Source organism: Salmo salar, chromosome 22 (assembly GCF_965601325.2).
Source record: "Salmo salar chromosome 22, fSalSal1, whole genome shotgun sequence".
Lineage (NCBI taxonomy): Eukaryota > Metazoa > Chordata > Actinopteri > Salmoniformes > Salmonidae > Salmo > Salmo salar.
The window spans coordinates 43,529,491-43,556,684 of record NC_138312.1 but is presented as its reverse complement, the minus strand read 5'-3'; the positions used below and the strand labels follow the sequence as shown (position 1 = coordinate 43,556,684).

The 27,194-nt window shown below is 44.0% G+C and overlaps 2 protein-coding genes across 2 annotated transcripts in view; both read left to right on the top strand.

Annotated features, from left to right (window-relative positions):
• LOC106583473 (synaptophysin-like protein 1) overlaps window positions 1-15,908 on the top strand; it is a 39,650-nt gene extending 23,742 nt beyond the window's left edge. The window contains exons 3-6 of the mRNA XM_014167683.3: window positions 9,530-9,648; window positions 10,046-10,244; window positions 12,443-12,616; window positions 12,807-15,908. Coding sequence (XP_014023158.1) covers window positions 9,530-9,648; window positions 10,046-10,244; window positions 12,443-12,616; window positions 12,807-12,932 — 618 coding nt within the window. The 3' untranslated portion in view covers window positions 12,933-15,908. The remainder of the gene's footprint in view (window positions 1-9,529; window positions 9,649-10,045; window positions 10,245-12,442; window positions 12,617-12,806) is intronic.
• A 1,222-nt stretch (window positions 15,909-17,130) lies between these two features.
• LOC106583475 (ataxin-7-like protein 1) lies at window positions 17,131-27,143 on the top strand. Its single transcript, XM_082967782.1, has 10 exons — window positions 17,131-17,342; window positions 18,518-18,586; window positions 19,111-19,435; window positions 19,648-20,336; window positions 20,596-20,678; window positions 24,689-24,903; window positions 24,990-25,170; window positions 25,321-25,442; window positions 25,615-26,509; window positions 26,670-27,143. Exons 1-10 carry the CDS (start codon window positions 17,213-17,215, stop codon window positions 26,685-26,687), a joined length of 2,727 nt encoding a protein of 908 aa, XP_082823908.1. The 5' UTR covers window positions 17,131-17,212; the 3' UTR covers window positions 26,688-27,143.
• Window positions 27,144-27,194: the final 51 nt, after the last annotated feature.

Below are 27,194 nucleotides of genomic sequence, written 5' to 3'. Positions count from 1 at the left end.
GCGATAATATTCCGACCAGGAGACGTTGTTTTTGTTCAAAGACTGAAAATGTAAAATGGACTCTTCACGTGCACGCGCGCACCCGTTTCATTGTTCTCAGGTCGACCACTATCCAAATGCGCTACTGTTTTTCGCCCAGGGACGGCAGAGTCATCATTCCCCGTTCTGGCGCCTTCTGAGAGCCAATGGGAGCCTTAGAAATGTCACGTTACAGCAGAGATCCTCTGTTTTCGATAAAGAGGCTATAGAAGGCCAAGAAATGGTCAGAGGGCACTTCCTGTATAGAATCTTCTCAGGTTTTGGCCTGCCATATGAGTTCTGTTATACTCACAGACACCATTCAAACAGTTTTAGAAACTTTATGGTGTTTTCTATCCAAATAAAATAATTATATGCATATTCTAGTTTCTGGGCAGGAGTAATAACCAGATTAAATCGGGTACGTTTTTTAATCCGGCCGTGAAAATACTGCCCCCTATCCTAAACGGGTTAAAAGAACGTCATGACCAGGCCTATTGTATGGGCACGGTGTTGGGTGCTCCCTAACTAGCCGTGGACCCCTTGCACCCTCCTAAAGGTATTCAAAACCGTTTCAAAAATTTGCTCCTGGTAACCCGTTCCAATCACCAGGCGCACGGCTGTCAATTTGCAATATGTTTCAATGGGCATTTACATCACGAATTTGACATGCTCAAAAATACTGCAGAAATGCAAAATTGACTAGCCCGATGAACTTGGGTTGGCCGGGCAGTGATAGTGGTTCCTCTCCATCGCTCATTGTGTTGATTTCATCATGTCCATTTGGTGACGGTTTTTCACTGTTTAAACTTATTGCAAATGTACAAAAGTCAGCCAGCAAGTCATCGTCCATCAGTCAATAAGATATCATTCTGACCCCAAACTGACACCAAACCCACTTTGTCCAACTCATTTAGAAGCCAACTATCACATATTTCAGAGCTGGCCCAAAATTCACAGCGCCTTCTGTTTTAAACAACAAACTTAAAACACGTAGTTACGTTCTAGCTGCGGGTCCAGTTCCGACATTATGTTTAGGCCTAGCTGAGGTGACACCCGAATCCTGAGTTTTGGCTTGATAGGTCATTCGAAGCCCGAGCAGCAACCCTAATTAGTGCAGAAAATAAAATAAAAATGTGGGCATTGCTATGGGGTCCCTGAAAGAGCTATCGGACAAACTTTAGGGTCCGTCTCTATGGGCCGAGATGGTTTCAATGCACCTAGACTTGTGACTCTGACTTTTCTAAAATGTTGCCATTTTCGCGATGGTCGAAATGAATTGAAATCATTGCAAATGTACGAGGCTGTTTCTCAGCCTGAGAACCTTCTAGAGCCACAACTCACTGTGCACGATCGACTTAAGCTCTAGAACATGTATATAAAGTTTCAGAACTCTAGGTCGGACGGTTCTTTTGATAGTTCGAATGCAGGTAACTATTGCAGGCTCTGTCTTAAGCCCCTCACTGTGTGTGATTTCAGAAAATCACAGTAATCACGTAGAGCGCCGAAACCTGCCTTAACGGATTCATCTGAACGCCGCAACTGGATCAAACTTTTTTTTTTGAAAAAAAAACACATTTCTATGACCATCACCAATTGTACGATTTCTCTTAAATTACGATAGATAAATGGCTGGTTCTTTTTTTTTTCCTGGCACCGTACGTTCATGTACTTTAACGTGAAGTGGTGAAATTAGCGCGCTATTTCCGTTTTTGACCTTTAATCCCAGAAAAATGGTCTTAACTCAAAGCGTTGAGGCCTCGACGCCATCTTGTTTCTGGGCTAACAGTCCATTAGGCCAAACCTATGCCCACCAAGTTTCGTCTTCAAAGTCTTTTCCATTTAGGAGAAATGGACATGTCATTATTGGTGACGTTTTGTACATTTGCAATAAGCAGCCATTTGCCATCTGGTGTCATTTTCAGGAACAGCGGAAAAATTACCAACATTTTATAAAATGGAAACCAAATGTCCGACAGACTTTATTTGACTTCCCGGAAGATCTGGCCCTGGGGCACGGCCCGAGGCCGTCTGCGTATTTTAAAGACATTCGCGGACATCTACTAAGGGACCGTACATTTGCAATATGGAGATCCTCATCAATCATACAGCAAAAGCCATTTGTGTCCCTTATGTAGGCAAAGCGTCAATACAGGGCTAAGATTGAATCCTACTACACCGGCTCCGACGCTCGTCTTATGTGGCAGGGCTTGCAAACTATTAGACTACAAAGGGAAGCACAGCCGTGAGCTGCCCAGTGACACGAGCCTACCAGATGAGCTAAATCACTTCTATGCTCGCTTTGAGGCATGCATGAGAGCATCAGCTGTTCCGACAACTGTGTGATCACGCTCTCCATACCCGATGTGACTAAGACCTTTAAACAGGTCAACATTCACAAGGCTGGGGGCCAGACTGATTACCAGGACGTGTGCTCCGGGCATGTGCTGACCAACTGGCAGGTGTCTTCACTGATATTTTCAACATGTCCCTGATTAACTCTGTAATACCAACATGTTTCAAGCAGACCACCATACTCCCTGTGCCCAAAAACACGAAGGCAACCTGCCTAAATGACTACAGACCCATAGCACTCACGTCCGTAGCCATGAAGTGTTTCCAAGCGCGTGAATGAGAGCGCGTTCTTTTGGTATTTTTCTCCGGTAAAGACAATAACGATTCTCCGTCTTAAATTTGATAGTTTATTTGCGTATTAGGGTACTTATTGTTTGATTATAAACGTTGATTGACTTGTTTGGATAAGTTTATTGGTAACGTTTGGGATTCATTTTGAAGGAGGGAAACCGAGTGGATTGTTGACTGCGCCAGCTAAACTGAGTTTTTATGGATATAAAAAAAGGACTTTATTGAACAAAAGGACCATTTGTAATGTAACTGAGACCTTTTGGAGTGCCAACAGAAGATCTTCAAAGGTAAGGCATATATTATATCGCCATTTCTGACTTTCGTGTCGCAACTCCCTGGTTGAAAATGATTTGTTATGCATTTGTGTGCTGGGCTCTGTCCTCAGAAAATCGCATGGTTTGTTTTGGCCGTAAAGCCTTTTTGAAATCTGACATGGTGGCTGGATTAACAACAAGTTATGCTTTATTTTGATGTATTTCACTTGTGATTTCATGGAAGTTTAATATTTATAGTAAATTAATTTGAATTTGGTGCTCTGGAATTAGCATCCCACTAATCCGCAAGAAGTTAACACTCCAGCCAGCTGGTCTGCGCATGCTCTGAGGACGCGGCTAGGGATGCCGCCTGGGCCGGCAGCTTTGAGAGGGTTTACATGGTTAAATCTCTTACTCACGTCGGCCACGGAGAAGGAGAGCCCACAGTCCTTGGGAGCGGGCCACGTCGATGGTACTGTTACCCTCAAGGCGGCCGACAATGTTTCGCTTGTCTGTGTCCCCGACGAGGCTGGTTTTCCCTTTTTTTAAAATGTTTTAAATAAATGTGTGGTTGTCAATAGACCCTGCCACGTACATCTTGAGGTTGAATTGGGACTCCACTTTCTCTGTACTGACGTTTTGCCTGTATGATTGCCTTGCGGTGGGAGTAACTACACTGTTTGTATTCAATGATATTCCCAGTCACCTTGCCATGGTTAAATGCGGTTGTTTGCACTTTCAGTTTAGCACAAATGCTGCTAAATAAACATTTAATCGAGTTCTCTTGTTTAGATGTTTTGGGGGAGGAGCTCATTAGAATAATGGCCAATGTGAAATATCACAGCACAGTTGTAATATATGGCAAACAGAAACTGGATGGTTTTCAGAGATCGATGGGAGAGGGGTTGAGTGGCACTGAAGGATGGAACTAAAAAGAACAAGGTAAAATGTGCAGTTGAAGTCGGAAGTTTACATACACCTTAGCCAAATACATTTAAACTCAGTTTTTCACAATTCCTGACATTTAATCCTAGTAAAAATTACCTGTTTTAGGTCAGTTAGGATCACCACTATATTTTAAGGATGTGAAATGTCAGAATAATAAGACATTTATTTCAGCTTTTCTTTCATCACATTCCCAGTGGGTCAGAAGTTTACATGCTTAACTAGTATTTGGTAGCATTGCCTTTAAATTGTTTGAACTTGGGTCAAATATTTCGGGTAGCCTTCCACAAGCGTCCCACAATAAGTTGGGTGAATTTTGGACCATTCCTCCAAACAGAGCTGGTGTAACAGTCAGGTTTGTAGGTCTCCTTGCTCGCACACGCTTTTTCAGTTCTGCCCACAAATGTTCTATAGGATTGAGGTCAGGGCTTTGTGATGACCACTCCAATACCTTGACTTTGTTGTCCTTAAGCCATTTTGCCACAACTTTGGAAGTATACTTTGGGTCATTGTCCATTTGGAAGACCCATTTCCGACCAAGCTTTAACTTCCTGACTGATGTTTTGATGTTGTTTCAATATATCCACATTTACCTACCTCATGATGCCATCTATTTTGTGACGTACACCAATCCCTCCTGCAGCAAAGCACCCCCACAACATGATGCTGCCACCCCCGTGCTTTACGGTTGGGATGGTGTTCTTTGGCTTGCAAGCCTCCCCCTTTTTCCTCCAAACATAACGATGGTCATTATGGCCAAACAGTTCTATTTTTGTTTCATCAGACCAGAGGACATTTCTCCAAAAAGTACGATCTTTGTCCCCATATGCAGTTGCAAACCACAGTCTGGCTTTTTTTATGGCGGTTTTGGAGCAGTGGCTTCTTCCTTGCTGAGCGGCCTTTCAGGTTATGTCGATATAGGACTTATTTTACTATGGATATAGATACTTTTGTACTGGTTTCCTCCAGCATTTTCAAGGTCCTTTGCTGTTGTTCTGGGGTTGATTTGCACTTTTCGCACAAATACGTTCATCTCTAGGAGACAGAACGCGTCTCCTTCCTGAGTGGTATGACGGCTGCGTGGTCCCATACTATTGTCTGTACAGATGAACGTGGTACCTTCAGGCGTATGGAAATTGCTCCCAAGGATGAATCACACTTGTGGTCTACAATTTTTTTTCTGAGGTCTTAGCTGCTTTTGGTTTTCCAATGATAAGCAAAGAGGCACTGAGTTTGAAGGTAGGCCTCAAAATACATCCACAGGTACACCTCCAATTGACTGAAATGATGTCAATTAGCCGATCAGAAGCTTCTAAAGCCGTGACATTTTCTGTGATTTTCCGAAGCTGTTTTAAAGGCACAGTCAACTTAGTGTATGTAAACTTCTGACCCACTGGAATTGTGATACAGTGAAATAATCTGTCTGTAAAAATGTTGGGGAAAATGACTTGTGTCATGCACAAAGTAGATGCCCTAACCAACTTCCCAAAACTACAGTTTGTTAACAAGAATTTTGTGGAGTGGTTGAAAAACACTTAGGTTGGAGTCATTTAAACTTGTATGTAAACTTCCGACTTCAACTGTATGTATATAGGTTCAGAAGTTTTGTGAAACAGAGCAGTTAGATATATGGCAAATGGAAACTGGATGGTTTTCAGAGATAGATGGGAGGGGCTAAGGGTAGCTGAAGGCTGGGACTAAAAACAAACAAAAGATGACTATTGTATGTATGTTGAAGCCTGTTGTCAATTAATTTACTCCAATTAGGGGGGGAATAAAAATAGTGTGTACACCAAGTTTGGGGTCACTTAGAAATGTCCTTGTTTTTGAAAGAAAAGCAACAAAAGAATTACATCAAATTGATCAGAAATACAGTGTAGACCATTAATGTTGTAAATGACTATTGTAGCTGAAAATGGCCTTCAAAAAAAAATATATTTACGTAGGCATACAGAGGCCCGTTATCAGCAACCATCACTCCTGTGTTCCAATGGCACGTTGTGTTAGCTAATCCAAGTTTAGCATTTTAAGACTAATTGATCATTAGAAAACCCTTTTCCAATTATGTTAGCAGAGCAGAAAACTGTTGTTCTGATTAAAGAAGGAATAAAACTGGCCTTTAGACTAGTTGAGTATCTGGAGCATCAGCATTTGTGGGTTCGATTACAGGCTCAAAATGGCCAGAAACAAAGAACTTTCTTCTGAAACTCGTCAGTCTATTCTTGTTCTGAGAAATGAAGGCTATCCCGTGCGAGAAATTGCCAAGAAACTGAAGCTCTCGTACAGCGCTGTGTACTACTCCCTTCACAGAACAGCGCGAACTGGCTTTAACCAGAATATAAAGAGGAGTGGGAGGCCACGGTGCACAACTGAGCAAGAGGACAAGTACATTAGTGTCTAGTTTGAGAAACCGACGTGTCACAAGTCTTCAACTGGCAGCTTCATTAAAAATTCCCCACAAAACACCAGTCAACTTCAACAGTGAAGAGGCAACTCCGGGATGCTGGCCTTCTAGGCCAAGTTCCTCTGTCCAGTGTCTGTGTTATTTTGCCCATCTTTTAGTCTTTTATTGGTCAGTCTGAGAGATGGCTTTTTCTTTGCAACTCTGCCTAGAAGGCCAGCATCCCGGAGTCGCCTCTTCACTGTTGACGTTGAGACTGGTGTTTTCACCTCAACCCAGTTGGACCGCAGAGGGAAGGAAAAGCAGCCAATAAGTCCTCAGCATATGTGGGAACTCCTTCAAGGACTGTGGAAAAGCATTCCAGGTTAAGCTGTTTGAGAGAATGCCAAGAGTGTGCAAAGCTGTCAATGCAAAGGGTGGCTATTTAAAGAATTTTAATTTCTAAAATATAATTTGGTTTTGTTAACACTTTGGTTACTACACGATTCCATGTGTTATTTCATAGTTTTGATGTCTCTGCTATTTATTCTACAAAGTGTGAAAATTGTATAAATCAAAACCCTTGACTGAGGTGTCAACTTTTGACTGGTACTTATAATCATGCTCCAAGAAAATATGGAGGATTGGAAATGATGCAGACAATTTACATTGACAGAAGCCACATTCTGTCTGCAATATTAAAGCTGCTCTACCCCCAAAAGAAATTAAAAAAACAACTTCCTTCACTTTGTAGTTTAGCCTGCTACTGAAATACTGGTATTTGACCCCTTTACACTCAGCAACTGTTGTGGCATTGTTTTTTATGATCCTCTGTTTATTGCATTGGATATTTGGTATTGTTCAGAAGGCCTGAACTCTGAAGGCCTCGTGGTCTGTTTTGCACTTCTCAACTGCTATGTAAATTCTGATTTGATTGTGATCATGTGGGAACGTGATTCAGCCGACGTGGGCACTGGACTAGGCTACTTTTAGAACAAAGGGCATTATTCTAGAAGAAGTTGGGGCGTGCTAGATGTCCCATCAATGTTTTCATTGGAGGGATCTGTTCAGTAACTCCTATTTGTTGGAACACTGCTACCACCAACTAACACAGGAATAAGTTTGTATTCAAATATACAAAAATATAAATGCAACGTGAAGTGTTGGTTTCATGATATGAAGTAAAGAAAATTCCCTGGCATGTTCCCTTCGCTCAAAGCTTATTTCTCTGAAATGTTGTGCATATTTGTTTACCTCTGGTGAGCATTTCTCTTTGCCAAGATAATCCATCCACCTGACACACCTGACAGGTGCGACATTTGAAGAAGATGATTAAACAGCAAGGTCATTACACAGGTGCATTTTGTGCTGGGGACAATAAAATGCCACTCTAAAATGTGCAGTTTTGTGTCACACAACACAATGCCACAGATGTCTCAAGTTGCGGGAGCGTTCAGTTGGCATGCTGATTGCAGGAATGTCCACCAGAGCTGTTGCCAGATAATTTTAAGTTAATTTCTCTACTATAAGCCGCCTCCATCGTTTTAGAAAATCTGGCAGTAGGTCCAACCGGCCTCACAACCGCAGACCACGTGTATGGCGTCATGTGGGCGAGCGGTTTGCTGATGACAGTGTTGTGAACAAAGTGCCCCGTGGTTATGGCATGGCCAGGCAAACTACGGACAACAAACACAATTGCATTTTGTCGATGGCAATTTGAATGCATAGAGAGATGCCGTGACGAGATCCTGAGGCCCATTTTGTTTTAAGATGTCTGTGATCAGCAGATGCATATCTTTATTCCCAGTCATGTAAAATCCATAGATTAGGGCTTAATGAATTCATTTCATGACTTATTTCCTCATGAAGTCTAACTGTTTTTGTTCAGTATACATCTAGGGGCAGCAACATCATCTTAGTCCTACATTTAAAATGGGGTGACTTTCTATGCAGTCTATTTAAATGGAATCAGCCCACCAGACAGGTTTTCTGTAGTTCCGGATGGTGTGGTATTCCCAAGTTTTTTTTTATTTTTTTTATTTTTTTTATTACACCTAGGATAATAAACCTTACTCAAGCATTGCTATCAGACTATACAATGATCTACAAATGACCTTACATCCCAAATAAGTCCTCATTACAGACCAAGATTGGACCTGCGCCTCTCCTTTCTCAAACAGAACCCATTAAACGTGCTGCTAGTTTGTCAGACTCAGCTGTTAGGAGCCAGTCCGTGTTAATGAGTTGGCTCTCTCAGCACTCACTGACGGAAGGAGTTTCCTGTGTGGAAAGAGGCTGGAGGGGAAGTTAATGTGGTGAAGAGTAATCATGAGAGAGAAAGAGTCAAGGTTCTAGCACAGGGAAAGTCTTAGTCTGGGAGAGAGAAGTGTAAGCCAATGATTTTGCATAGGTGCATGTTTGCCATTCTTCCCCTCTCTGGCTCTGCCCTCACCCCAGTGTTCTGCCCAGAGTAGAGGAAGTGACTATCAGGGTGGCTGAGGTGAGGTCCCCAGTGTTCTGCCCAGTCAGGGTTTCAATATTTTTGGTACGAGCCACGTCTGAGGCCTCTTGGGGCCTCTTCCTGTCTGACCTGACCCCAGTAGGGCGTTCTGCTGGAGTTGGGGCTTTTCTTGCCGGGTGACCACTCCCCACCCTTATGACTTTTACACAGGACTGTTAACTGTGCTGCAGCAGGAACACTTGACCACTTAAAACCAGCTCTGTGTCCTACTGGTGGAACACCTCTTATTATAATAATATATGCCATTTAGCAGATGCTTTTATCCAAAGGGGCTTAGTCATTGTACATATGGGTGATCCCGGGAGTCAAAACCCACTATCCTGGCGTGGCACGTGCCATGCTCTACCTACAGAGGATCACTTTCTGTTGTGATTTACAGAACCACAACTCAGAACAGGCCTCTGATCAGCTATAATAAAGATGAGCTAAATATAGCTGTATACAGTCTTATGTAGGCTACATGTATTATGTGTTGATTTAAAATCTTAAAGGACAAATTAACTATTTTGATAATCAGGAGTGCACAGTAACTCTGGTTCCTTGGGAGAAAAACTGTTTATGAATTCTAAAGTACCTTTCCTTCCTTGTCTCCTTTATTGACCTGAAAACAAAGCCTAGACACTAGTGAAAACAGTCAGCCCACCAGGAATGAGCTTTTCTTAGCTGCCCACGTATGAGAATGATGTGCAGGGAGGCAAATGGATGAGGAGAGGAATTAACTTAAGACCATTGAGATGCACGCTAACTCACCTCTCTCTCTGGCAGGTGTTCACCATCTTTGCCTTCGCCACCACGGGTGGTTACTCTGGGACGACCCACATCAGTGTGAAATGTGGGGATGCGGTGCTAAGGGACATAGACATTGGGTTTGGATACCCTTTCAGGTAAAACACCTCTCGCATAAAGCTGCATATTAACAGCATGTATGCTGTCATATTGTTTTTTGTTTTTTTAATTGCCAGTAACCCCTACCTATAGTCTGTACAGTAAATAAGCCTATCCCTGGCACTCCCTGAAAAGCAATGCAAAACTTTTCAAGGGTTTGATGGGTAAATGGGAATTCCAAAGAGCAGTTTATTTTTTACTCTAAAGCTGGTTGTAAAATGTATGCAGTCACGCATGGAAAAACCAAAAGATTCTTCCCCCCAAGATCATTTTTATTTGTCTTTGATGGTTGCCCCTTAAATGTTTTTGCATTTCTAGTTGAAAGTGATTTGTACCATATGATTACAATCTAATTGATGAATAGTTTTTCTCTCCCACCACCCCATTACTCTCTAGGTTGCCTAGCTACGGCCCTTTAAAGGTGCCCACGTGTAACGGGAACGCCACGAATGAGATTTACCTCCAGGGCGACTACTCTTCCTCGGCTGAGTTCTACGTCTGTGTCGGTGTCTTTGGCTTCCTGTACTGCACCGCCACCCTGGTCCTATACCTGGGATACCAGCATGTGTACCGCGAGGGCCGCGGACCCACCTTTGTGAGTCTAAGATACTAGGGCTGATCCCATTTTTAGTCGTCTGTTGGGTAGATTTTTTTTATGAATTTTTTGCCAAGCAGTGGTAAACGTATAAAACATTTTTATGGCACACGAGACACCTCTCTGAGTGGACTACTCCATTACGAAGGCTTCAGGGATGGCACACAAGTATCACCAGTAGTACGTTTACCATTTCTAGTCTACAAGTTCTGTTAATGCATTCAATATATTATTATTATTACAGTCTTGTCATTGTAGGAGTGGACATGTTGTTTGTAGAACGCACAACCTAGGTTACACTTGTGAGGGAAAAGTTTAGGTTTATTTCATTCCGTTTACGAGTTAATTTATTCATTGTCTTTTGTTTGGAGAGCTCCTGCCAATCTTGAGTAAGGACACCCACCTGATTATGAATAGAACTAGGCCTAGGCTACCTGGCCTGCGTGCAAATGTAGGCTTATAAATATGCACATTTGGGGGATCTGATACTATTTCTGATTGGCTTATCTCGCCATCACTGTGGAGCTTCTCAGTTATTTTTTTCTTCGCCTCAAAAAGAAAGTAATCTGTCTGTTTAGACATCCATTGTGAATAGTTCCTCAACGTAGCCTATTTGAAAAATATTTCCACTTTGGATAACCACTCAGCATGGAAGGGGGAAAATGTCATGGTCTGATCCGGTGGAAATGTCATAAAGGCCTACCTGATTACTTCTTATCCCTTGTGCAAATAGCCTACGGCTGTGTCTGTCTGTGTGGTGCTCACTGGCAGGGCACAGAATATTTTAAACAATGTTGCAGGTTTGTTAGCACGAGCTTCAGGCTAGACAGTTAATAGTTAATACAATGTTTCAAGTTCCTTGCAGACAGACCATGCATAGCTCCCGAGTGGCGCAGCGGTCTAAGGCACTGCATCTCAGTGCTAGAGGTGTCACTATAATTTTGATTAACCACATGACATTGATTTTGAGATATGAAACTGTTCCACAAAAATGTGCATATGAAAATCATAACTGATACACAGATCAGTAGAAATGGTACGATAACTTGGCACTCAATGGTAAAGGTTGCTGACCACTGTTGTAGCCTATTACCGGCAACTTCAGGTGCATAATGGCAGAATCTGCAAAGGCCAGCAGCAGCGGGAGAAATTTTCTTCTGGTTAGTTTTTGAAAATTTAACTAGGCAAGTCGGTTAAGATCAAATTCTTATTTTACAATGACGGCCTACCCCGACCTAACCCGGACAACGCTGGGTCAATTGTGCGCCGCCCTATGGGACTCCAGATCACAACCGGTTGTGAGACAGCCTGGGATCGAACCAGGGTCTGTAGTGACGCCTCTAGCTGAAACACTGAAACTCAATACCTTAGACCGCTGCGCCACTCGGGATCTCTGGCTCCCGCTTTAGTAAATTGTCTTAATTTTTAATTGCAGTGCTTGACGCATCAGGCAAAGTAGCCTACATATAGTTGATTTTATTCAAACATAGGGTGGGGTTTATGTTAGTTACCGTGTAGTGTAACATAACTGGACAACTATTTGGATAACCTGGTCTACCAGCCTGTGTACTGCCAGATAAGTGTCAACCAGTTGTGAGGCTGTTTGTAGGGTTTTTAGAGAAGCAACCCATCAACTGGCAGACCAATAATGGTGTGTGTACTGTACAGAGTAAGCATGTGCAGCTGATATAGTGATTGTAATGTTAGCCACACAGTGTGCAGTTTGCAGAAAAGAAAAGCATATCTAAAACAACATACTTAAATTTCCAGACTTAGACACCATCTCTCAGCCAGATGCCGAAAAATTGTTTCATGCATTTGCTTAATCTAGGCTAGTTCTCTAAAGCATAACAGTTGTGGAACAGCTTGCTCTGTCAGGTAAGAGGGGCAGATAACATTTAGGTTTTTAAATCACTTTTAAAAACCCACCTTTTTAGTTGGACTTTTAATAAGGGAGTTTGATACATCCTAGGTTTTGGTTTTAATGTGAAGTATTTTGTGATTTTAAATAAATGTTGATTTAACAATGTAACCTTTTGTCTCTGGCTGATGGGTTAGGTTCGTGTTTTAAGCCTGGTACGGCTCTAACAGCTGAGACGACAGGTTAAGTTGTGAGCCTAATCGTTTTCAAAAGCTGCGTTCTTCCATCCTCTTCAACATGGTCCTATAGTGACAACCCTCCCCTGTGTTTTTCTCAGGACCTGTTGGTGACTGCTGCTTTTGCCTTCCTGTGGCTGGTGTCCTCCTCTGCCTGGGGGAAGGGCCTGACTGACGTGAAGTGGGCCACCAACCCAAACCACCTGGTTGAGACCTGTCAGCCCCTGTGCTCACCTGGAAACTTCCCCTCCATGGGAAAACTCAATGCCTCTGTGGTGAGCAATTTGATTTAGTAATACATTTTATTGAGGAATTTATAGCCATTTCTCAATGTGATTTACAGGTATGTACAAGTCAAGCATGAATGACAGGGCTACAGGTATTGTCACTTAATGTAGCATTTGTAATTCCTTTCTGTTTGTATCCTGTGTTTTGTCTTTGTTTCACACTTTCCTCCTCGTCCAGATTTTCGGATTTCTGAACCTCATCCTGTGGACCGGTAACTGTTGGTTCATCTTTAAGGAGACTCCCTTCCACAAGGACCCCAACCCACCAGCCACCATGGAGGAGGGCGTAGTCCCCAGCTCTTAATTGCATAGAGCCCAAGCCAATCGCCAAGGTGCTTTGGACCCACACTGTTTCTTGTTTAACCCTATTAAGAAGGAAACTAAAACGTGAAGCAAAATTGTGCTTTTTAATCACCCTTACCACAGAGGCCCCTTTTCAATGATGGGCATTAAGCTCAAGCTTCAGGGAAAGTAGTCGGGCTGTGTTTATACAGACAGCCCAATTCACACACACAAAAAATCTCATTAATTGGTATTTTGACCAATCAGATCAGCTCTGAAAAAGATCTGATGTGATTGGCCTTTTGGCCAAATAAAAATAAAAGAATTGTTGTGCCTGTGTAAACACAGCCTAAGTTGCCCAACTCTAACCCTCCAACACAGCTACCCCTGGATGTTGTTTGTATACTCTGCATAGTCAGTTAATGTGAATGATTTGCTAGCTGCAGTCAACACTACCCCAATTTACAGGTGTAAACCCTGAAAACTGAGTGACCGCAACTGTTTATATTTCTTTTTTACTGTTTATTTTTAAACATTTTTAAAGAAGTGCCTTGAGTTAACTGTACATAACATCTATTCAGTTACAGTGAACGTGGCTTGAGTTGAACACTTTGAAAGGAATCTGGGTATATGTGATTTTCAAAATGTCTGATTTTGGTTGCTTCCTCCAGAGCAGGTACCTTTCAAATGCATAGGCCAAGTACAAAATGTCCCAACAGGGCTCACACACACTACTGTAGCTGAACTGTGATTCATATCCTAGTAATGCTGTGTTGACATCACAGGTGGCCGGTGGTACCTTAATTAGGGAGGACGGGCTCTTAGTAATGGCTGGAACTGTATCGAGCACAACAAACATGGTTTCCACGTGTTTGATTCCATTCACTCCTTTTCCGGCGATTTATTATCAGCCGTCCTCCTCTCAGCAGCCTCCTGTGGTTGAAAGACACTAATTGTCTGACCATCAGTCCCCTCGTTTACCATGAATCTAATAAACGAGATCAAATCCACTGCTCTGTTGCCGTTCAGGACTAAATTTGGTCCTCTAAATAAAAAGAAACAATTTTAACTACTCTCATTTCAATAATTCCAATATTCCACTACTACATGTTTTGAAACAGACTTTGATACATGGACGTTGCATTTCTGTCATGTTCTGAAAGCCTACTGCTTTGGTGCACTAAACTCGTCAGTTGTTAGCTACTTGATCCCATAATCGCTCCTGATGTTCAATGCGTTCCCCTTTTTTTTTCTTTTTTTTTTGCCTTAGTTTTGTTATTCCTAATTATTTTGTCACATGCTTCATAAACAACCGGTGTGGGCTAACCGTGAAATGCTTACTTGTGGATGAATATATGAACAGTGCCTTGGTTATTTATACCAACTATAGCAGTAACACAAACTAATATTGACTACATTCAATTTGAGGACACATTCCTAGTAACTGCTGTCAATATTTTAGTTATTCAAACTGTCAGTGCCTATATTTCACCGCAATGCTGGTTGGTGTATTGTTTACTCAATGAAGCCTAACTTTTTAAAGTCTTAGGTAAAGTTGTGACATTGAAACAATTAAAACACTAAGTTCCCTCAGTATTTGACTTCTCAAAATGTTTGAACTAGAGCTGGGACGATAAACCGGAAAATGATCGACACCGACCTCTTATTGCAGGCATTTTGCTGATAACATTCATTACGATAAGTAGCCTATACTAGAGAAATGTAAAGTTTGAAATGAAATAAGTTTGCCAATATGGGTGATTTGTTATAGCTGTCAATTGACCCATAAACAAGCTTAGTAGTAGTTTAAAGGGTAATTTTTCAACTTGTTATAAAATTATAGTTCTATTTATTATTTCATCAATTCAGGCAGTTTATTGCGATATGGATTTTTGTCTGATGCTCAGCTCTAGTTTGAGCAGCAAAGGGCAACTTTTGAATGTCATATTTTTATTTTTTAACTACATTAATTGGTAAATTTACGATAAGCTTCTGTGTGTTTAGAAAATATCTAGAACTTGTGCAACTTCTCTCCCTGAGTAAGTTTTATGCCTTCATGGTTGTAATTGAGTTTTTTCTGTTTTGTCACACCACTGGGCAAGCTACAGATTATCATGGAAGAGATGCCATGTAACACACATGGCAACATGTAGGTGCCAAAATTAATCAATCCTTTGGTATTTCTTGAATCTTGTTGCTTGTTTTTTGTTTTCTCACTCATTTACATTTTTAATTTAGCCAATGATTGCATTTGATGGGTGTGGAGTTGACCTACGTCTGTCCCGCTCCTATGAAGTGAATGGAACTTATTGATTTAGTCTTTTTTGTTGTTGCTTTGCACTAATTATTTTGTAATTAATGTGATTTTGACATCCTGTTCCTTATGAGTGTTGGGATTTGAGGGATATGCAGATGTTGCCATCCACACAGTTGGTTGTACAGCCTTGGCCTCTGTAGTGATTTACAAAGGGAAGGCTTGAGGCAGTCATGAAAGTACACTGATCTTTTAGATTATTTGTGCCATTTTTAATTTGAATAGAAATAATCTAGCTATTTAGGATATAAATCAGGCTTGTAGGCCTTTATCTGAGGGGATTTCTAAAATGTGACTTGTTTGTACAAAATAAACACGTCTATACATCCTCAGTATTGACAATGCATTAAAGGATGAGAGCTGCAACAACTGCTGTACAGATGTTTGTTCACTCTGCTGACTAATGTTACCAGTTAATTAAGACTACAGTTTATGTTGTAGCCACAAGATGGTACTATTGTATTTCATATAACTAAGGCTGCAAAGTAATTGTAACAATGCTTTTTGGGGGGGGGGCACAAGGTGGTAGTACTGTTTCCTGCATATGACTAGAAGGCACAATGCCATGCTCAGTCCCAACCATAAACCCTTTTGTATGTACATACACTTATAAACTAAGTAAGAAGTTGTGTATGAGGTAGGTTGACCAGCAAAATAAAGTTCTGAACCGGTTGGAACCAGAAATGAACTGTATCGTTCCTTTTTAAACCTCTGAAATATATATTTTTTTACATTTAGCCTAACATTTTAAACTACTTCACCAATCAGTGCAGATGGAGCAGCTTGCTATGGACAGACAAGTGTAGGGCGTGAGATGTGACTGAAATTCTGCGGGTGGCGAGAGATGGAGGCTTGGCTGGAAGTGCTGGGTATCTCGTTATGACATGCATTATCTGAATTAGGCCCATAGAATTATACCTACAGAGGAGTGGCTTCTGTGATGGAACTTTGAATGTGTCCAATTTGAGTTGGCTTAAAGGGAAATTATAATTTCAGCTTCATATCTCCAGCACCACCCCCAACAACATATGTAAAAAAAAAAAAAAATGTATGTTTTGTCAAAGATGACATCAGCCAATTAGGTAATGCCTACTCATAATTGGTTAAGATCACAATGTACACTGGTGTCATTGGAAACACTGATCTTCCTTTATTTTATTTTTAATACGTCTGGATCGGAGCTAGCTCACAAGCATCTGCATGCATTGCAGAAGCATATTTAAAATGACACGTCTTACCTTTTTGAACTTAAATTAAATGTGCAACGTGATAACTATAATATTCTTAACTAGCGTTGAATCTAATTTAAAACAAATCTATCCCTAATTTCTGATTCACGCTTGTAATTTCAGTAGGTTATAGTAGACTATGCTTTGGAGGGGCACGTAGCCTGCACACGCTGGCAAACATTTTCAGCTGGCAGGCAGACACTGGAATAAGTTTGAGTGACAAGGGGAGGGCTTTGCATAGGCGCTTAGCGTTTTTTTTATTGTACTGGGGGGAAAAAATGCCTGGAACGTGAAATAACGTTATGAACCGGTTTCCATGCTTTTAAAATAACGGCTCTGTTCAGTATAGACGTTGCATGCCTCAACCAATGGTTGCACGCCAGGTTATTGACTGTACCGTCGGGCACCAGATTGCTAAAACGTGGTTAGCTGAGAAACTAGAAGCAATGTCTGGTCATTTTATGGCATTGAACTGTGCATAGCAGACTGTGGCCCTCAAGGACTGGAGTTGTGCATGGACCCAGTCTGTGCTGGCCACCCGACCTTTGTATGTTTCAGTTTCAAGTTTACTACTGAAGCACAACAGAGCTTGAAATAGCAAGGCCTTCCCATCTTGTCCATAGCATCCATAAACACTCAAGAGAGTCAAGTGACCTCCACTCGACAGGCTACATGAGGGAGTTTCATGAATGCGCACGCAGGTACTTCCCATCCCTGTCGTGAACGCGGAATATGACGTAAGTCACTTGCCGCGCAGTGATGATGGCGGTGCGTGAACGCGCAGTAAAAGTAATGGCTGCTCTGGAACGGCGGGTGCCTAGTCTCGATGATTTCGTGGGCGAAAGCTGGAGCGCCTGGGCCGAGAGAGCCAGTGTGACTGGGTCGGAAGGTAAGGGAGCACTTTGACATTGGTATTGTTAGATATCAAACCGATGGTCATTCTGTTGAGGGTTATTTTCGAGGAAACGGGCGGCAGCCTTAACCATGTTACCCAAACAAAGACCCGGCTGGGTCCTAGCGCTGGGAGGCTAACGTGTTGCTCTCTCCCAGGTCCTAGCGCATACGGCGTCTTCCCATAAAATAAGTGGTAATCGTTTCTATTTGATCCTCGTTATGTCGTTTTATTGTACAAATACAGACCATGGCAACCATTTGACAATATTCTCTCATTACAACGACACACACCCAAATAGAACTATGGCCCTACAGCGGAATGCGTCTTGTATTAGTTGTAGCGATGGTTGGGCGAGCAACTTCTTGCCATGGAAAGCTAGCTGTATTAGCAATGAAGCTAAGCTAATACTTCTAGCAGGATGACAGACACCGGTGACGAAGGAGGAGTCTGATGCTGTTGCCACCATGTAACATTTAGGTAATCTATCTTTTTTTATTTCAGGGCGTATTTTGAGTCATCGATTGATGGAATGGTGATGTAAACCTAATAAAACAACAGTTTTTGGAAATACTGTGTATTCGAGGCACAATTCATTTTTTTTGTTGCCAGGCGAGATCCGTGTCTTCAAAGCTCCAAGTGTGTGTGTGTGTGTGAATGAACATAATTTCGTCAGTGCACACGTGTATTAGGTGAAATATCACGTTCGTAGCCTAAATCAAGCAACAGAGGTTCCAAATTCGTCATACAAAATGAAGTCACCTATCCGGCTTTCTTAAATGAATGTCCACACTGAAAGTGAATTCCCATATATACATCTGTATGGAACCTGTATCTGCTGCTTATCTCTGATCTGTGTGCCAGTTGTGAGACCAGAGGTCCAGGTTCTGCTCCTGACTTCCTGTCTAGTCAACACAGACAAGGGGATGACTCTTAATAGTGTCTTTCCCTCATCTCCCCTTCCCTTATCCACTGATGTTGAAGAACTGGACTGGCAAAGGTGTTTGTTTTCCATGTTGTTTTCACTTGATCTGCCTTTCAGATCATTGTAGATCAAATAAAGTTGTAATGGAGGAACCACCTCTTGACTATTGAGAGGCACCCAAAGGTTACTACACTAGCCTTGCATGTGTATCCTGTATGTACACCTCAGTCACAGTCTCTGTTTTCAGGCACCGATGGAGATGACTGCAGCAAGAATGGGAAGAAAGCAGCCGAGGCAATGTCTCTTAGGAAGGAAGGTAAGTATTTTTTGGGACGCTTGTAAGATTACATCCTTCATACTTAGGTTTAGATTTGCCTCTAACGTTACTAATCCGGGCACCTTAGCTAGCCACAGCCGAACATGCCTCTGCAGCACAAAGTGTGTTTTTGTGTGTCCCAAACAATGTGTGTCTTTCCAGATTTGTTTCCTCTTCCTTTCGTGCTCGTGGGTGTCTTGTCTTCAGAGATGAATTTGGGGTTGGGGGTTACGGGGGCTGCTGTTCTCTGTACCCAGGTGCCCTCTGGCAACCAGCCTGGCAGTCTGCAGCAGCAGATGTCTGACAGACGCTGCCTCGTGTGTGTGTGTGTGTGTGTGTGTGTGTGTGTGTGTGTGTGTGTGTGTGTGTGTGTGTGTGTGCTGTTTGTCTGTTTGTCTGTTTGTCTGCCTGCCTGCTTTTGTTCCTGTGTTTCACAGAGAGGGAGACACTGTGTGTTTGTATCTATACATACTTTCTCTGTGATTTCTCATCACCTGTTCCTCCTCTCGCTCCCCACCCACCAGACATGTCCATCTTCGGCCACTACCCGGGCCAAGATGACTTCTACTTGGTGGTGTGTAGCCACTGTGGCCAGGTGGTCAAGCCCCAGGCCTTTGAGGAGCATTGTGAGAGGAGACACGGCCCCCTGAGCAAACTGTACGCCCCCCTCCGCTCCCCCCCTCCAGCACCCCAGCAGCGCCCCCGCCATAGCCACTCCCCATCCTCCGCCCACGCAACGTCATCCTGGGAAGGGAGGAGGCAAGGGACTGGGGCACCAAGAGCAGCCCCCCCATCCCCATCCACACCCCCACAGTTCAGACACACCAAGCCCCCCAAGGAAGGAGTACGGTAAGAAGGAAGGGCTAGATGGATCAAGGGTGGGGGTTGAGTAAGAGGGGGGATTGGAGGATGGGGGTGATCTTTCTCTATTTTCCATGGTGAAAACCATCTTATTGTATCCATAACCATCTGTGAGATTTATTTTTTAAATGTATTCTGATTATTAATTTCCGTGTTTTAAACATCTGACCATGTTCTCACGCTCTCTCTTGTCCCTTCAGCCACTCCCACCTGGATAAGAGCCCCCACAGCGGCCATTCTGAATCAGCTGTGTTCAAGCAGCCTCCACCCCTGGAGTCTCCCCTGAGCTCCCCACCTCCCTCCCTCAGAGACCCACCCTGGCCCCATGGAGGCACCCCGCCCGGCCGGCCCTCCACCACCCCCCCGCCCGGCCGGCCCTCCACCACCCCCCCGCCCGGCCGGCCCTCCACCACTCCACCGCCCGGCCGTCCCTCCACCACCCCACCGCCCGGCCGTCCCTCCACCACCCCACCGCCCGGCCGTCCCTCCACCACCCCACCGCCCGGCCGTCCCTCCACCACCCCACCGCCCGGCCGTCCCTCCACCACCCCCCCGCCCGGCCGGCCCTCCACTGCCCGTCCCTCCACCACCCCCCCTCCCGGCCGTCCCTCCACCACCCCACCGCCCGGCCGGCCCTCCACCGCCCGGCCCTCCACCACCCCACCGCCCGGCCGGCCCTCCACTGCTCGTCCCTCCACCACCCCACCGCCCGGTCGGCCCTCCACCACCCCCCCGCCCGGCCGGCCCTCCACTGCCCGGCCCACCACCACCCCGGCCGGCCGGCCCTCCACCAGTGAGAGGTCACACACCCAGAGGAAGGAGGCCATAACGGTCCCTACCCTCCCTGGCCATCTCCGTGGACCAAGACCTTACAACAAAGTGGCCTCCAGTGAGTCTTTCTTTCCTTTAACTGTAATTCATGCAGGTTTGGGTCACTGAGATGAAATGTTTTTTTTTTTTTAAGAGAGACAGGCCTCCCCTCTGAACCTGTTTGTTGGTCAAGAGTCTCTTGAATAGATAGATTAATGTTCAAATATAGTGACATCTTACCAGACTAGTGATCAAAGAGGAAAGGACTATTGTGTAGACTATTGATTCACAGCCGTTTGATTGCTATTAAGACACTCTTCTCTTCCTGTCATCTCCAGGGAGAGAGTGTGATCTAGACAAGCACTGCGGAGTACTGGACTCTGAGAGGAAGAAAGTCTGCACTCGTCTCCTAACTTGCAATGTAAGTTCACACTCACCCTCTCATGTAAGCTCTCATCCTCCCCTATCTCCGTCTCCTCTTCTTGTCCTAGCGATGACGTCACAGCACCAATTTTGCCCCCTCTCCCGCAGCCCCCCCCCCCCACCTTGTACACCATGGCTGTGACACACTCGTTTGTGGCAGAATTCAGTGGGAAAAGTCTCTAAATGCTATCAAAACCATAGAAATCTTCAGTGTCAAAACTCCCCAAAGGCAGCCTGAAATGTAGCTGAATTTGTCACTAACCTCTTTTACCAATAAAAGTCGCTGGAGGGGTCTGAAAACACGTTAAATATAGTGACAAAGTCACTACATTGGCAACACTGGGGGTGATAGTAAGTCTGTCCGAGAAGAGTACTGGTAGAAGAAATGGTGCCATACCGGTTGAACATGAGCCTGTCACAACAATTACCACTGTTGGCTGTTACACTATTATTTATCATTACCACATGTCAACCGCATGAAACATTTGCAAACGTGTGGAATGCGCTCCAAAATGTGAGGTGGTTCGACGATAACGGTAACATTTTGCGAAGGCAGAGACACATGATCGAGACGCGTGCGGACAGTGGATGCATCAATTCACGTTATAAGTGTAGACCAAATGTCAATGTCATTCCCTACACTACTTAGTGTTTTGTTACAGATGTCTCTTTACATTCATCAAATGGCAGGTGCACTGTATGGCTGCGGAAATTATTTTCGGGTGGACGAACGTGCGTAGGCAGCCTTTTGAAGTGATTGTTTGGCAGTCAGATTAAAACATTGCTGGTTATGTTAATGCCACATTAAAAGGTATTACATGTTCAACAACAATTCTTTACCGTAATTTCCGGACTATTAAGCGCACCTGAATATAAGCCGCACCCACTGAATTTAAAATATATATATATTATTTTGAACATAAATAAGCCGCACGCACATGTCTATAAGCCGCAGGTGCCTACCGGTACATTGAAACAAATTAACTTTACACAGGCTTTAACGAAACACGGCTTGTAACAAAAATAAATAGGCTTTAACGAAACACGGCTTGTAACAAAAATAAATAGGCTTTAACGAAACACGGCTTGTAACAAAAAATAAATAGGCTTTAACAAAACACGGCTTGTAACAAAAATAAATAGGCTTTAACGAAACACAGCTTGTAACAAAAATAAATAGGCTTTAACAAAACACGGCTTGTAACAAAAAAACCAAAAAAACTTAGTTGTCTTTTTGCACTGAGTCAATTCCTCACGCTGCTGTTTCCAACGTCTTATCATCGACTCATTAAGACCAAGCTCCCATGCAGCAGCTCTATTTCCTTTTCCAACAGCCAGATCAATCGCCTTCAACTTGAAAGCTGCATCATATGCATTTCTCCGTGTCTTTGCCATGATGAGGGTGACAAAATGACTACCGTAATCAGAATGATGGGAAGTTTGAGAGCGCTCGATTTAATCTAAACAGTAAACAAAAAAGTTTTGACCTTAACCCGTTCGGCAATTTCATTGGTCTAATGAAAGCTTCATGCCGCCAAAAAACTGAGCACGTCACAGAATGTGTTTTTTTGGAGAAAAAAATTGAAAGCGGGAAAAATCCATATATTAGCCACGTCATTGTTTAAGCCGCGAGGTTCAAAGCGTGGGAAAAAAGTTGTGGCTTATAGTCCGGAATTTACGGTACTATTAGGCCCACAGAGATCCTATTAAATGAATAATGTAATTCTAGGTTTAGGCCAGCCAAAAAATCGCATAGGAGGTACCATGCCGGTTAGAAATGAAATCTACTTTATCCCCTGGTTACAACTGATGTGTATATGTTTGAATAACTTATCTGGCTCCTCCATTGGAAGTCTCACTGGCAATTCCTTTCCAAAAGACAGTCAGCAGTGGTGGAAAAAGTACCCAATTGTCATTCTTGAGTAAAAGTAAAGATAATTTAATAATAAATGACTCAAGTAAAAGTGGAAGTCACCCAGTAAAATACTACTTGAGTAAAAGTCTTAAAGTATTTGGTTTTGAATATAGTTAAGTATCAAAAGTAAAAGTATAAATCATTTAAAATTCCTTATATTAAGCAAACTAAACGGCACAATTTTCATGTTTTTATTTTATTTACGGATAGCTAGGGGCACACTCCCAACACTCAGACAATTTACACACAAAGCATTTGTGTTTAGTGAGTCCGCCAGATCAGAGGCAGTAGAGATGACCAGGGATGTTCTCTTGATAAGTGTGTGAATTGTACTTTTGAGTGTCAAGGAAAATGTATGTAGTAGAAAGTACACATTTTTTTCTTTAGGATTGTAGTAAGGTAAAAGTTATCAAATATAAAAATTGTTAAGTAAAATACAGACACCCCAAAAAACGACTTAATTAGTACTTTAAAGTATTTTTACTTAAGTGCTTTACACCACTGGAGAGTAATAACTTAGCACTTAATTTTTTTATCTGTGATGATTCGGCACGTTTAGAAAAGGGGAACTATCAGACACAGATAGGAGACATATCTAGGTTATTGTTACTATCCTATGATAATAGGAGGAGCTCCAATGATAATGGTCCCCTTCAAAACTAGTACCCCATAGATAACATAGTATTTACTTCCATTTATGATGTCACATCGGGCATGGATTTCATACAGACACTTTTAAACAAAAAATGGATGAAGTTACTAGTAGGCCTAACTGTGGAGTGCCCCTTTTGGATTATGAGGGTGACTAATTTCTCTCCATTTTACGTTCTCTTTGTCTTCCTCTCACCTGTCTCCTGTTGTCTACACTTCAGCTATTTGTTGCTATAGCAGCATAATACACTGCGTCTAAATATCTTGTTGCTTCGTGATTGTGGTGTTGCCTTAGTATTGAAAAATGTGCCATATAAGGGAAGGGGTATTTTGTCTAGGGCATTGAGGACATTGTGGAATTGAATATGACCCCTAGTCCTAGAGCCCTGGTGTAGTTAGTGTTAGAGAAACGACCTCCTCCTTATTAAAATCACTGATCTGACATGACTAGGAAGGTGACTGCAAAGTAGTAGAAACCTTACTTTCACCCATCCCGTCATGTTAGGTCAGTGATTACTTCAAATTCAGATTAGGCTTTTGTCAAAGTACTCACATGGCCACTGTCTAGAGCTGGGAGCACAGGAAGGGTGTGTGTGTGTGGCGCAGGCTGCTGGTTTGTCTGAAAGAGGAACCAGCCGTGTCGCTCAGTGCAAAGAGGGGTCACGTGTAGGCAGGAGCAGAGAACCCCATGTACAGGAAATGGAAAGAGAAAGGAAAGGACCTGAGGAAACAGCTTCCCTCCCTCGCTCCTCGTTCAGGCGGCCTCGCTCCTCGTTCAGGCGGCCACACTGTATCTTCATCTCTTTACCAAGACTATTTGATACAGCAGTCTATTGCCATCAGCTGTTATACCTACATGTTGTTGATGAAATGTTGCCTCTTTTTAAATGCTTTCTACAGATCTCTCATGATGGTTTAGGCTCTAGTTTCCTGTCTGCTTGGAAGTACCAAAGCCAGGTCTTCTGATGCTTGTTTCCTTGAAATCATCTCTTTCCTGATAGTTTGTCACTCCACTCATCCCCAACCCTTGTGCTGCTCTGAACAGATTGTCTCAGGCGTATGTTATGTGATTCAGGTCATCTCTAGCAGCACAGTTAAATGGTAATGAATCCCACCATGTCTCAGACCCATCTGTGCCTCAGAATGTGTTGATGAGAGAACAGATTTACCATTATCCTAAAATTTGTGAACTAGATTCAAACCAATCAGTCATTTCAGACCATCGGGGGTTCCTAGGACTTGGCTGTCATAGGGGCTGGGCGCTATAGTTTTCATTTCAAAAACAGAAGGGAGTTTGGACAGCATCACCCATTTATTCACCGCACTAGAAGCACAGGCAGAATGTGTCCAAGCACCTTTTGTGTAAGAAATACATTTTATAAACAAAACAATGATTAATGTGTAGTTTGTCCCCCTCATCTGTTTCTTTCTCTTCTCCTTAGATTCACTCTATTCACCAGCGGCGGAAGGTTTCTGGTCGGAGTAAAAACTTTGACCAGCTGGTGACCGAGCTGAAGACGGGTGTCCGGATCCGTGAGCGGGGGGCTCAGACCCAGGAGGGGAGTGGCTCAGGCTGGTCCCCCAGCCCAGAGGCCCACAGGGACCCCCTAGCACCCCCCCACTGCAGGAGGCCCCTCACCAGCAACCCTGCCTTCAGGTGGGGGACTAATGTTATCAGCTGTGGTCAAATCATAGTAAAGGTCTTGTGGTAGATGTGGACAAAATATGAATGTGTGTGTTCAGTCGGTCCAGGGCTTCTTCGGAGAGTGCTCCAGAGGAGGAAAAACCTTGTCAGGAGGAGGGTAGCACCCAAGCCCCATCACCCCTCACCCATGGGCGCATTTCCAGCGATGAGAGCGAGGGAGAGGGGCCTGAGGAACCAATCGAATACCCCTCGTCCTCTTGGCACCCTAAACCAGCCGCGGTAAGATAACAGGATGTCAACAACTACTCCTAGTATTATTACTGCAGTATGGTGACCTTTTGACAGCTGTAGAACGCAGGGATGTTGCCAACACTGACCGTGTTATCACTCCCCTAATTCCCAGTGCTCGGTCTCCTCTCCTCTACCTAGGGGTGTTCGTTTGGCAGTCATGTGATGGGTCATGGTGTGTACACCTTTGACCGGCGGCTCCACCACCTTCGGTCGGCGCTCAATGCCATGGTGGAGCAGCACATCAGCGCACACCTCTGGAAGTAAGATTTCTTTCAATGTGTGTCCTGTGGGAGCTGTATACGAGGTCTACTGGTGTAACAGTTTGGCATAACAGCTACATAGTGCTCTTTTCCTGATTGTTTCCTCTCTGGACAAAGTATTGAATTGTAGTTTTCTGTCTGGATCTAATACAGATATATTTTCTCTCTGCAGGAAAATACCTCAAGCATCAGACCTCCAGTCCCAAAGTCCCTCTGCGAAGAGCATCTCTTCTTCTCCCTCCTCATCCTTCTCTTCCCCTCTACATTCTAAAGTCAGGACAGGAAGCCACAGAACCACCCCGTCCCTCAGGACTTCCTCCTCTTCCTCCCACGGACCAGGGAGGGAGACACGCCTACAAATCGCCTCCCACTCCACAGCCATTAACCAATCAGAGAATTCCAGTGGCAGTGGCAGCCATATTGTAGCCCCTGCGCCCCCTCCTGTCCACCAGGCAGGTCCAGGGCGGCCGCCAGGTCCCGGGAGGCCCAAGAACCCGGTGGGGCGACCCAGCAAGCAGCAACTGAGACTCAGAGAGGAGGAGGAGGAGGAGGAGGAGGAGGAGGAGGCGGCGGCAGCAGCACTCCGTAAACGTGAAGCCACATCACAGGAGGGTGAGCACTCCGGCCCAGACAGGAACTCTATCATCCTACAGGACCGGGGTCGGCCCCCAACCAGTTCTTCTAAGACCGCCCCGCCCACCCCTCACAGCCAGACCAATGGCACCCTCTCCCCCAGCAGCAAACCCCGCCCCCAGCCATCCCCCTCGGAGCCCCATTCACCAGCATCTGCCTGGTTGTTTAAACGGACACACCCGCCCTCTGGACACACTTCATCCCCACCCGATCCTCACTTCCGCAGGGGGGACTCAGGACTGCACGGGAGGGGGGCGACGGGGTACGAGCACAGGGGTCTGGGGAAGAAACGCAAGGGGGGCAGCAGTGAACCCTCTCCCCCCTCCAAACCGCACCGCCTGCCCTCCTCCCCTCACTCCAATTTCTACCCCTGGAAGGACAGTAAGGGGGGAACACTGCCTGGTGGGGTGGAGAAGAAAATGGGCACACAGAAGGTGGGTTGAGGCAGTTGTTATAAGTAATATGTTGCAATTTACGATTATATAAGGAATATGTTATCTACATATAGTACAAATTAAATTGTATGTCATGTTATCCTAGTTTTTGTGACTATAAAGCAGCCATTTGACTGTCGTCTTCCTGCTCTCTCCACAGCCAAAACTGCACCATTAAGAGTGCCTGCCTTACAAGCTACTGAGGGAGTCAGCCCTGCCTGTGCTGTCAGACATCATGCCTCAGACTGTGGCTACAGGACTCAAGAGATGTGTGTGAGTGTGACTTGATATTCAAGCCAATGTTTGTGTGTGTGCAGGTGTGTATGTCTTTTGACTCCTATATGAGTGTACAGGTAGGTGTGTGTGTGTGTGTGTGTGTGTGTGTGTGTGTGTGTGTGTGTGTGTGTGTGTGTATGAGCGAGAGTGCTTACGACCAATAAAGTATGAGTTATGTGTTCAGTTCCTGAGTCGGATGTGGGTGTGTGTGAGTTTGCTGTTGTCGGTGAGTGTGTGCAGGACAAAGGGGACGTGAATTTCTGTGTATGAATTTAGAAATACCTCAAGACCTTCTGGTTATGCTGCTAAATAAATACGTTGGTTTATAAAAATGGATTAAAAATATCCTTTACACTTGCTTGACGTTGTGGCCATTCCTTGATTATGAGGCTGGTATATGAGGGGGTTA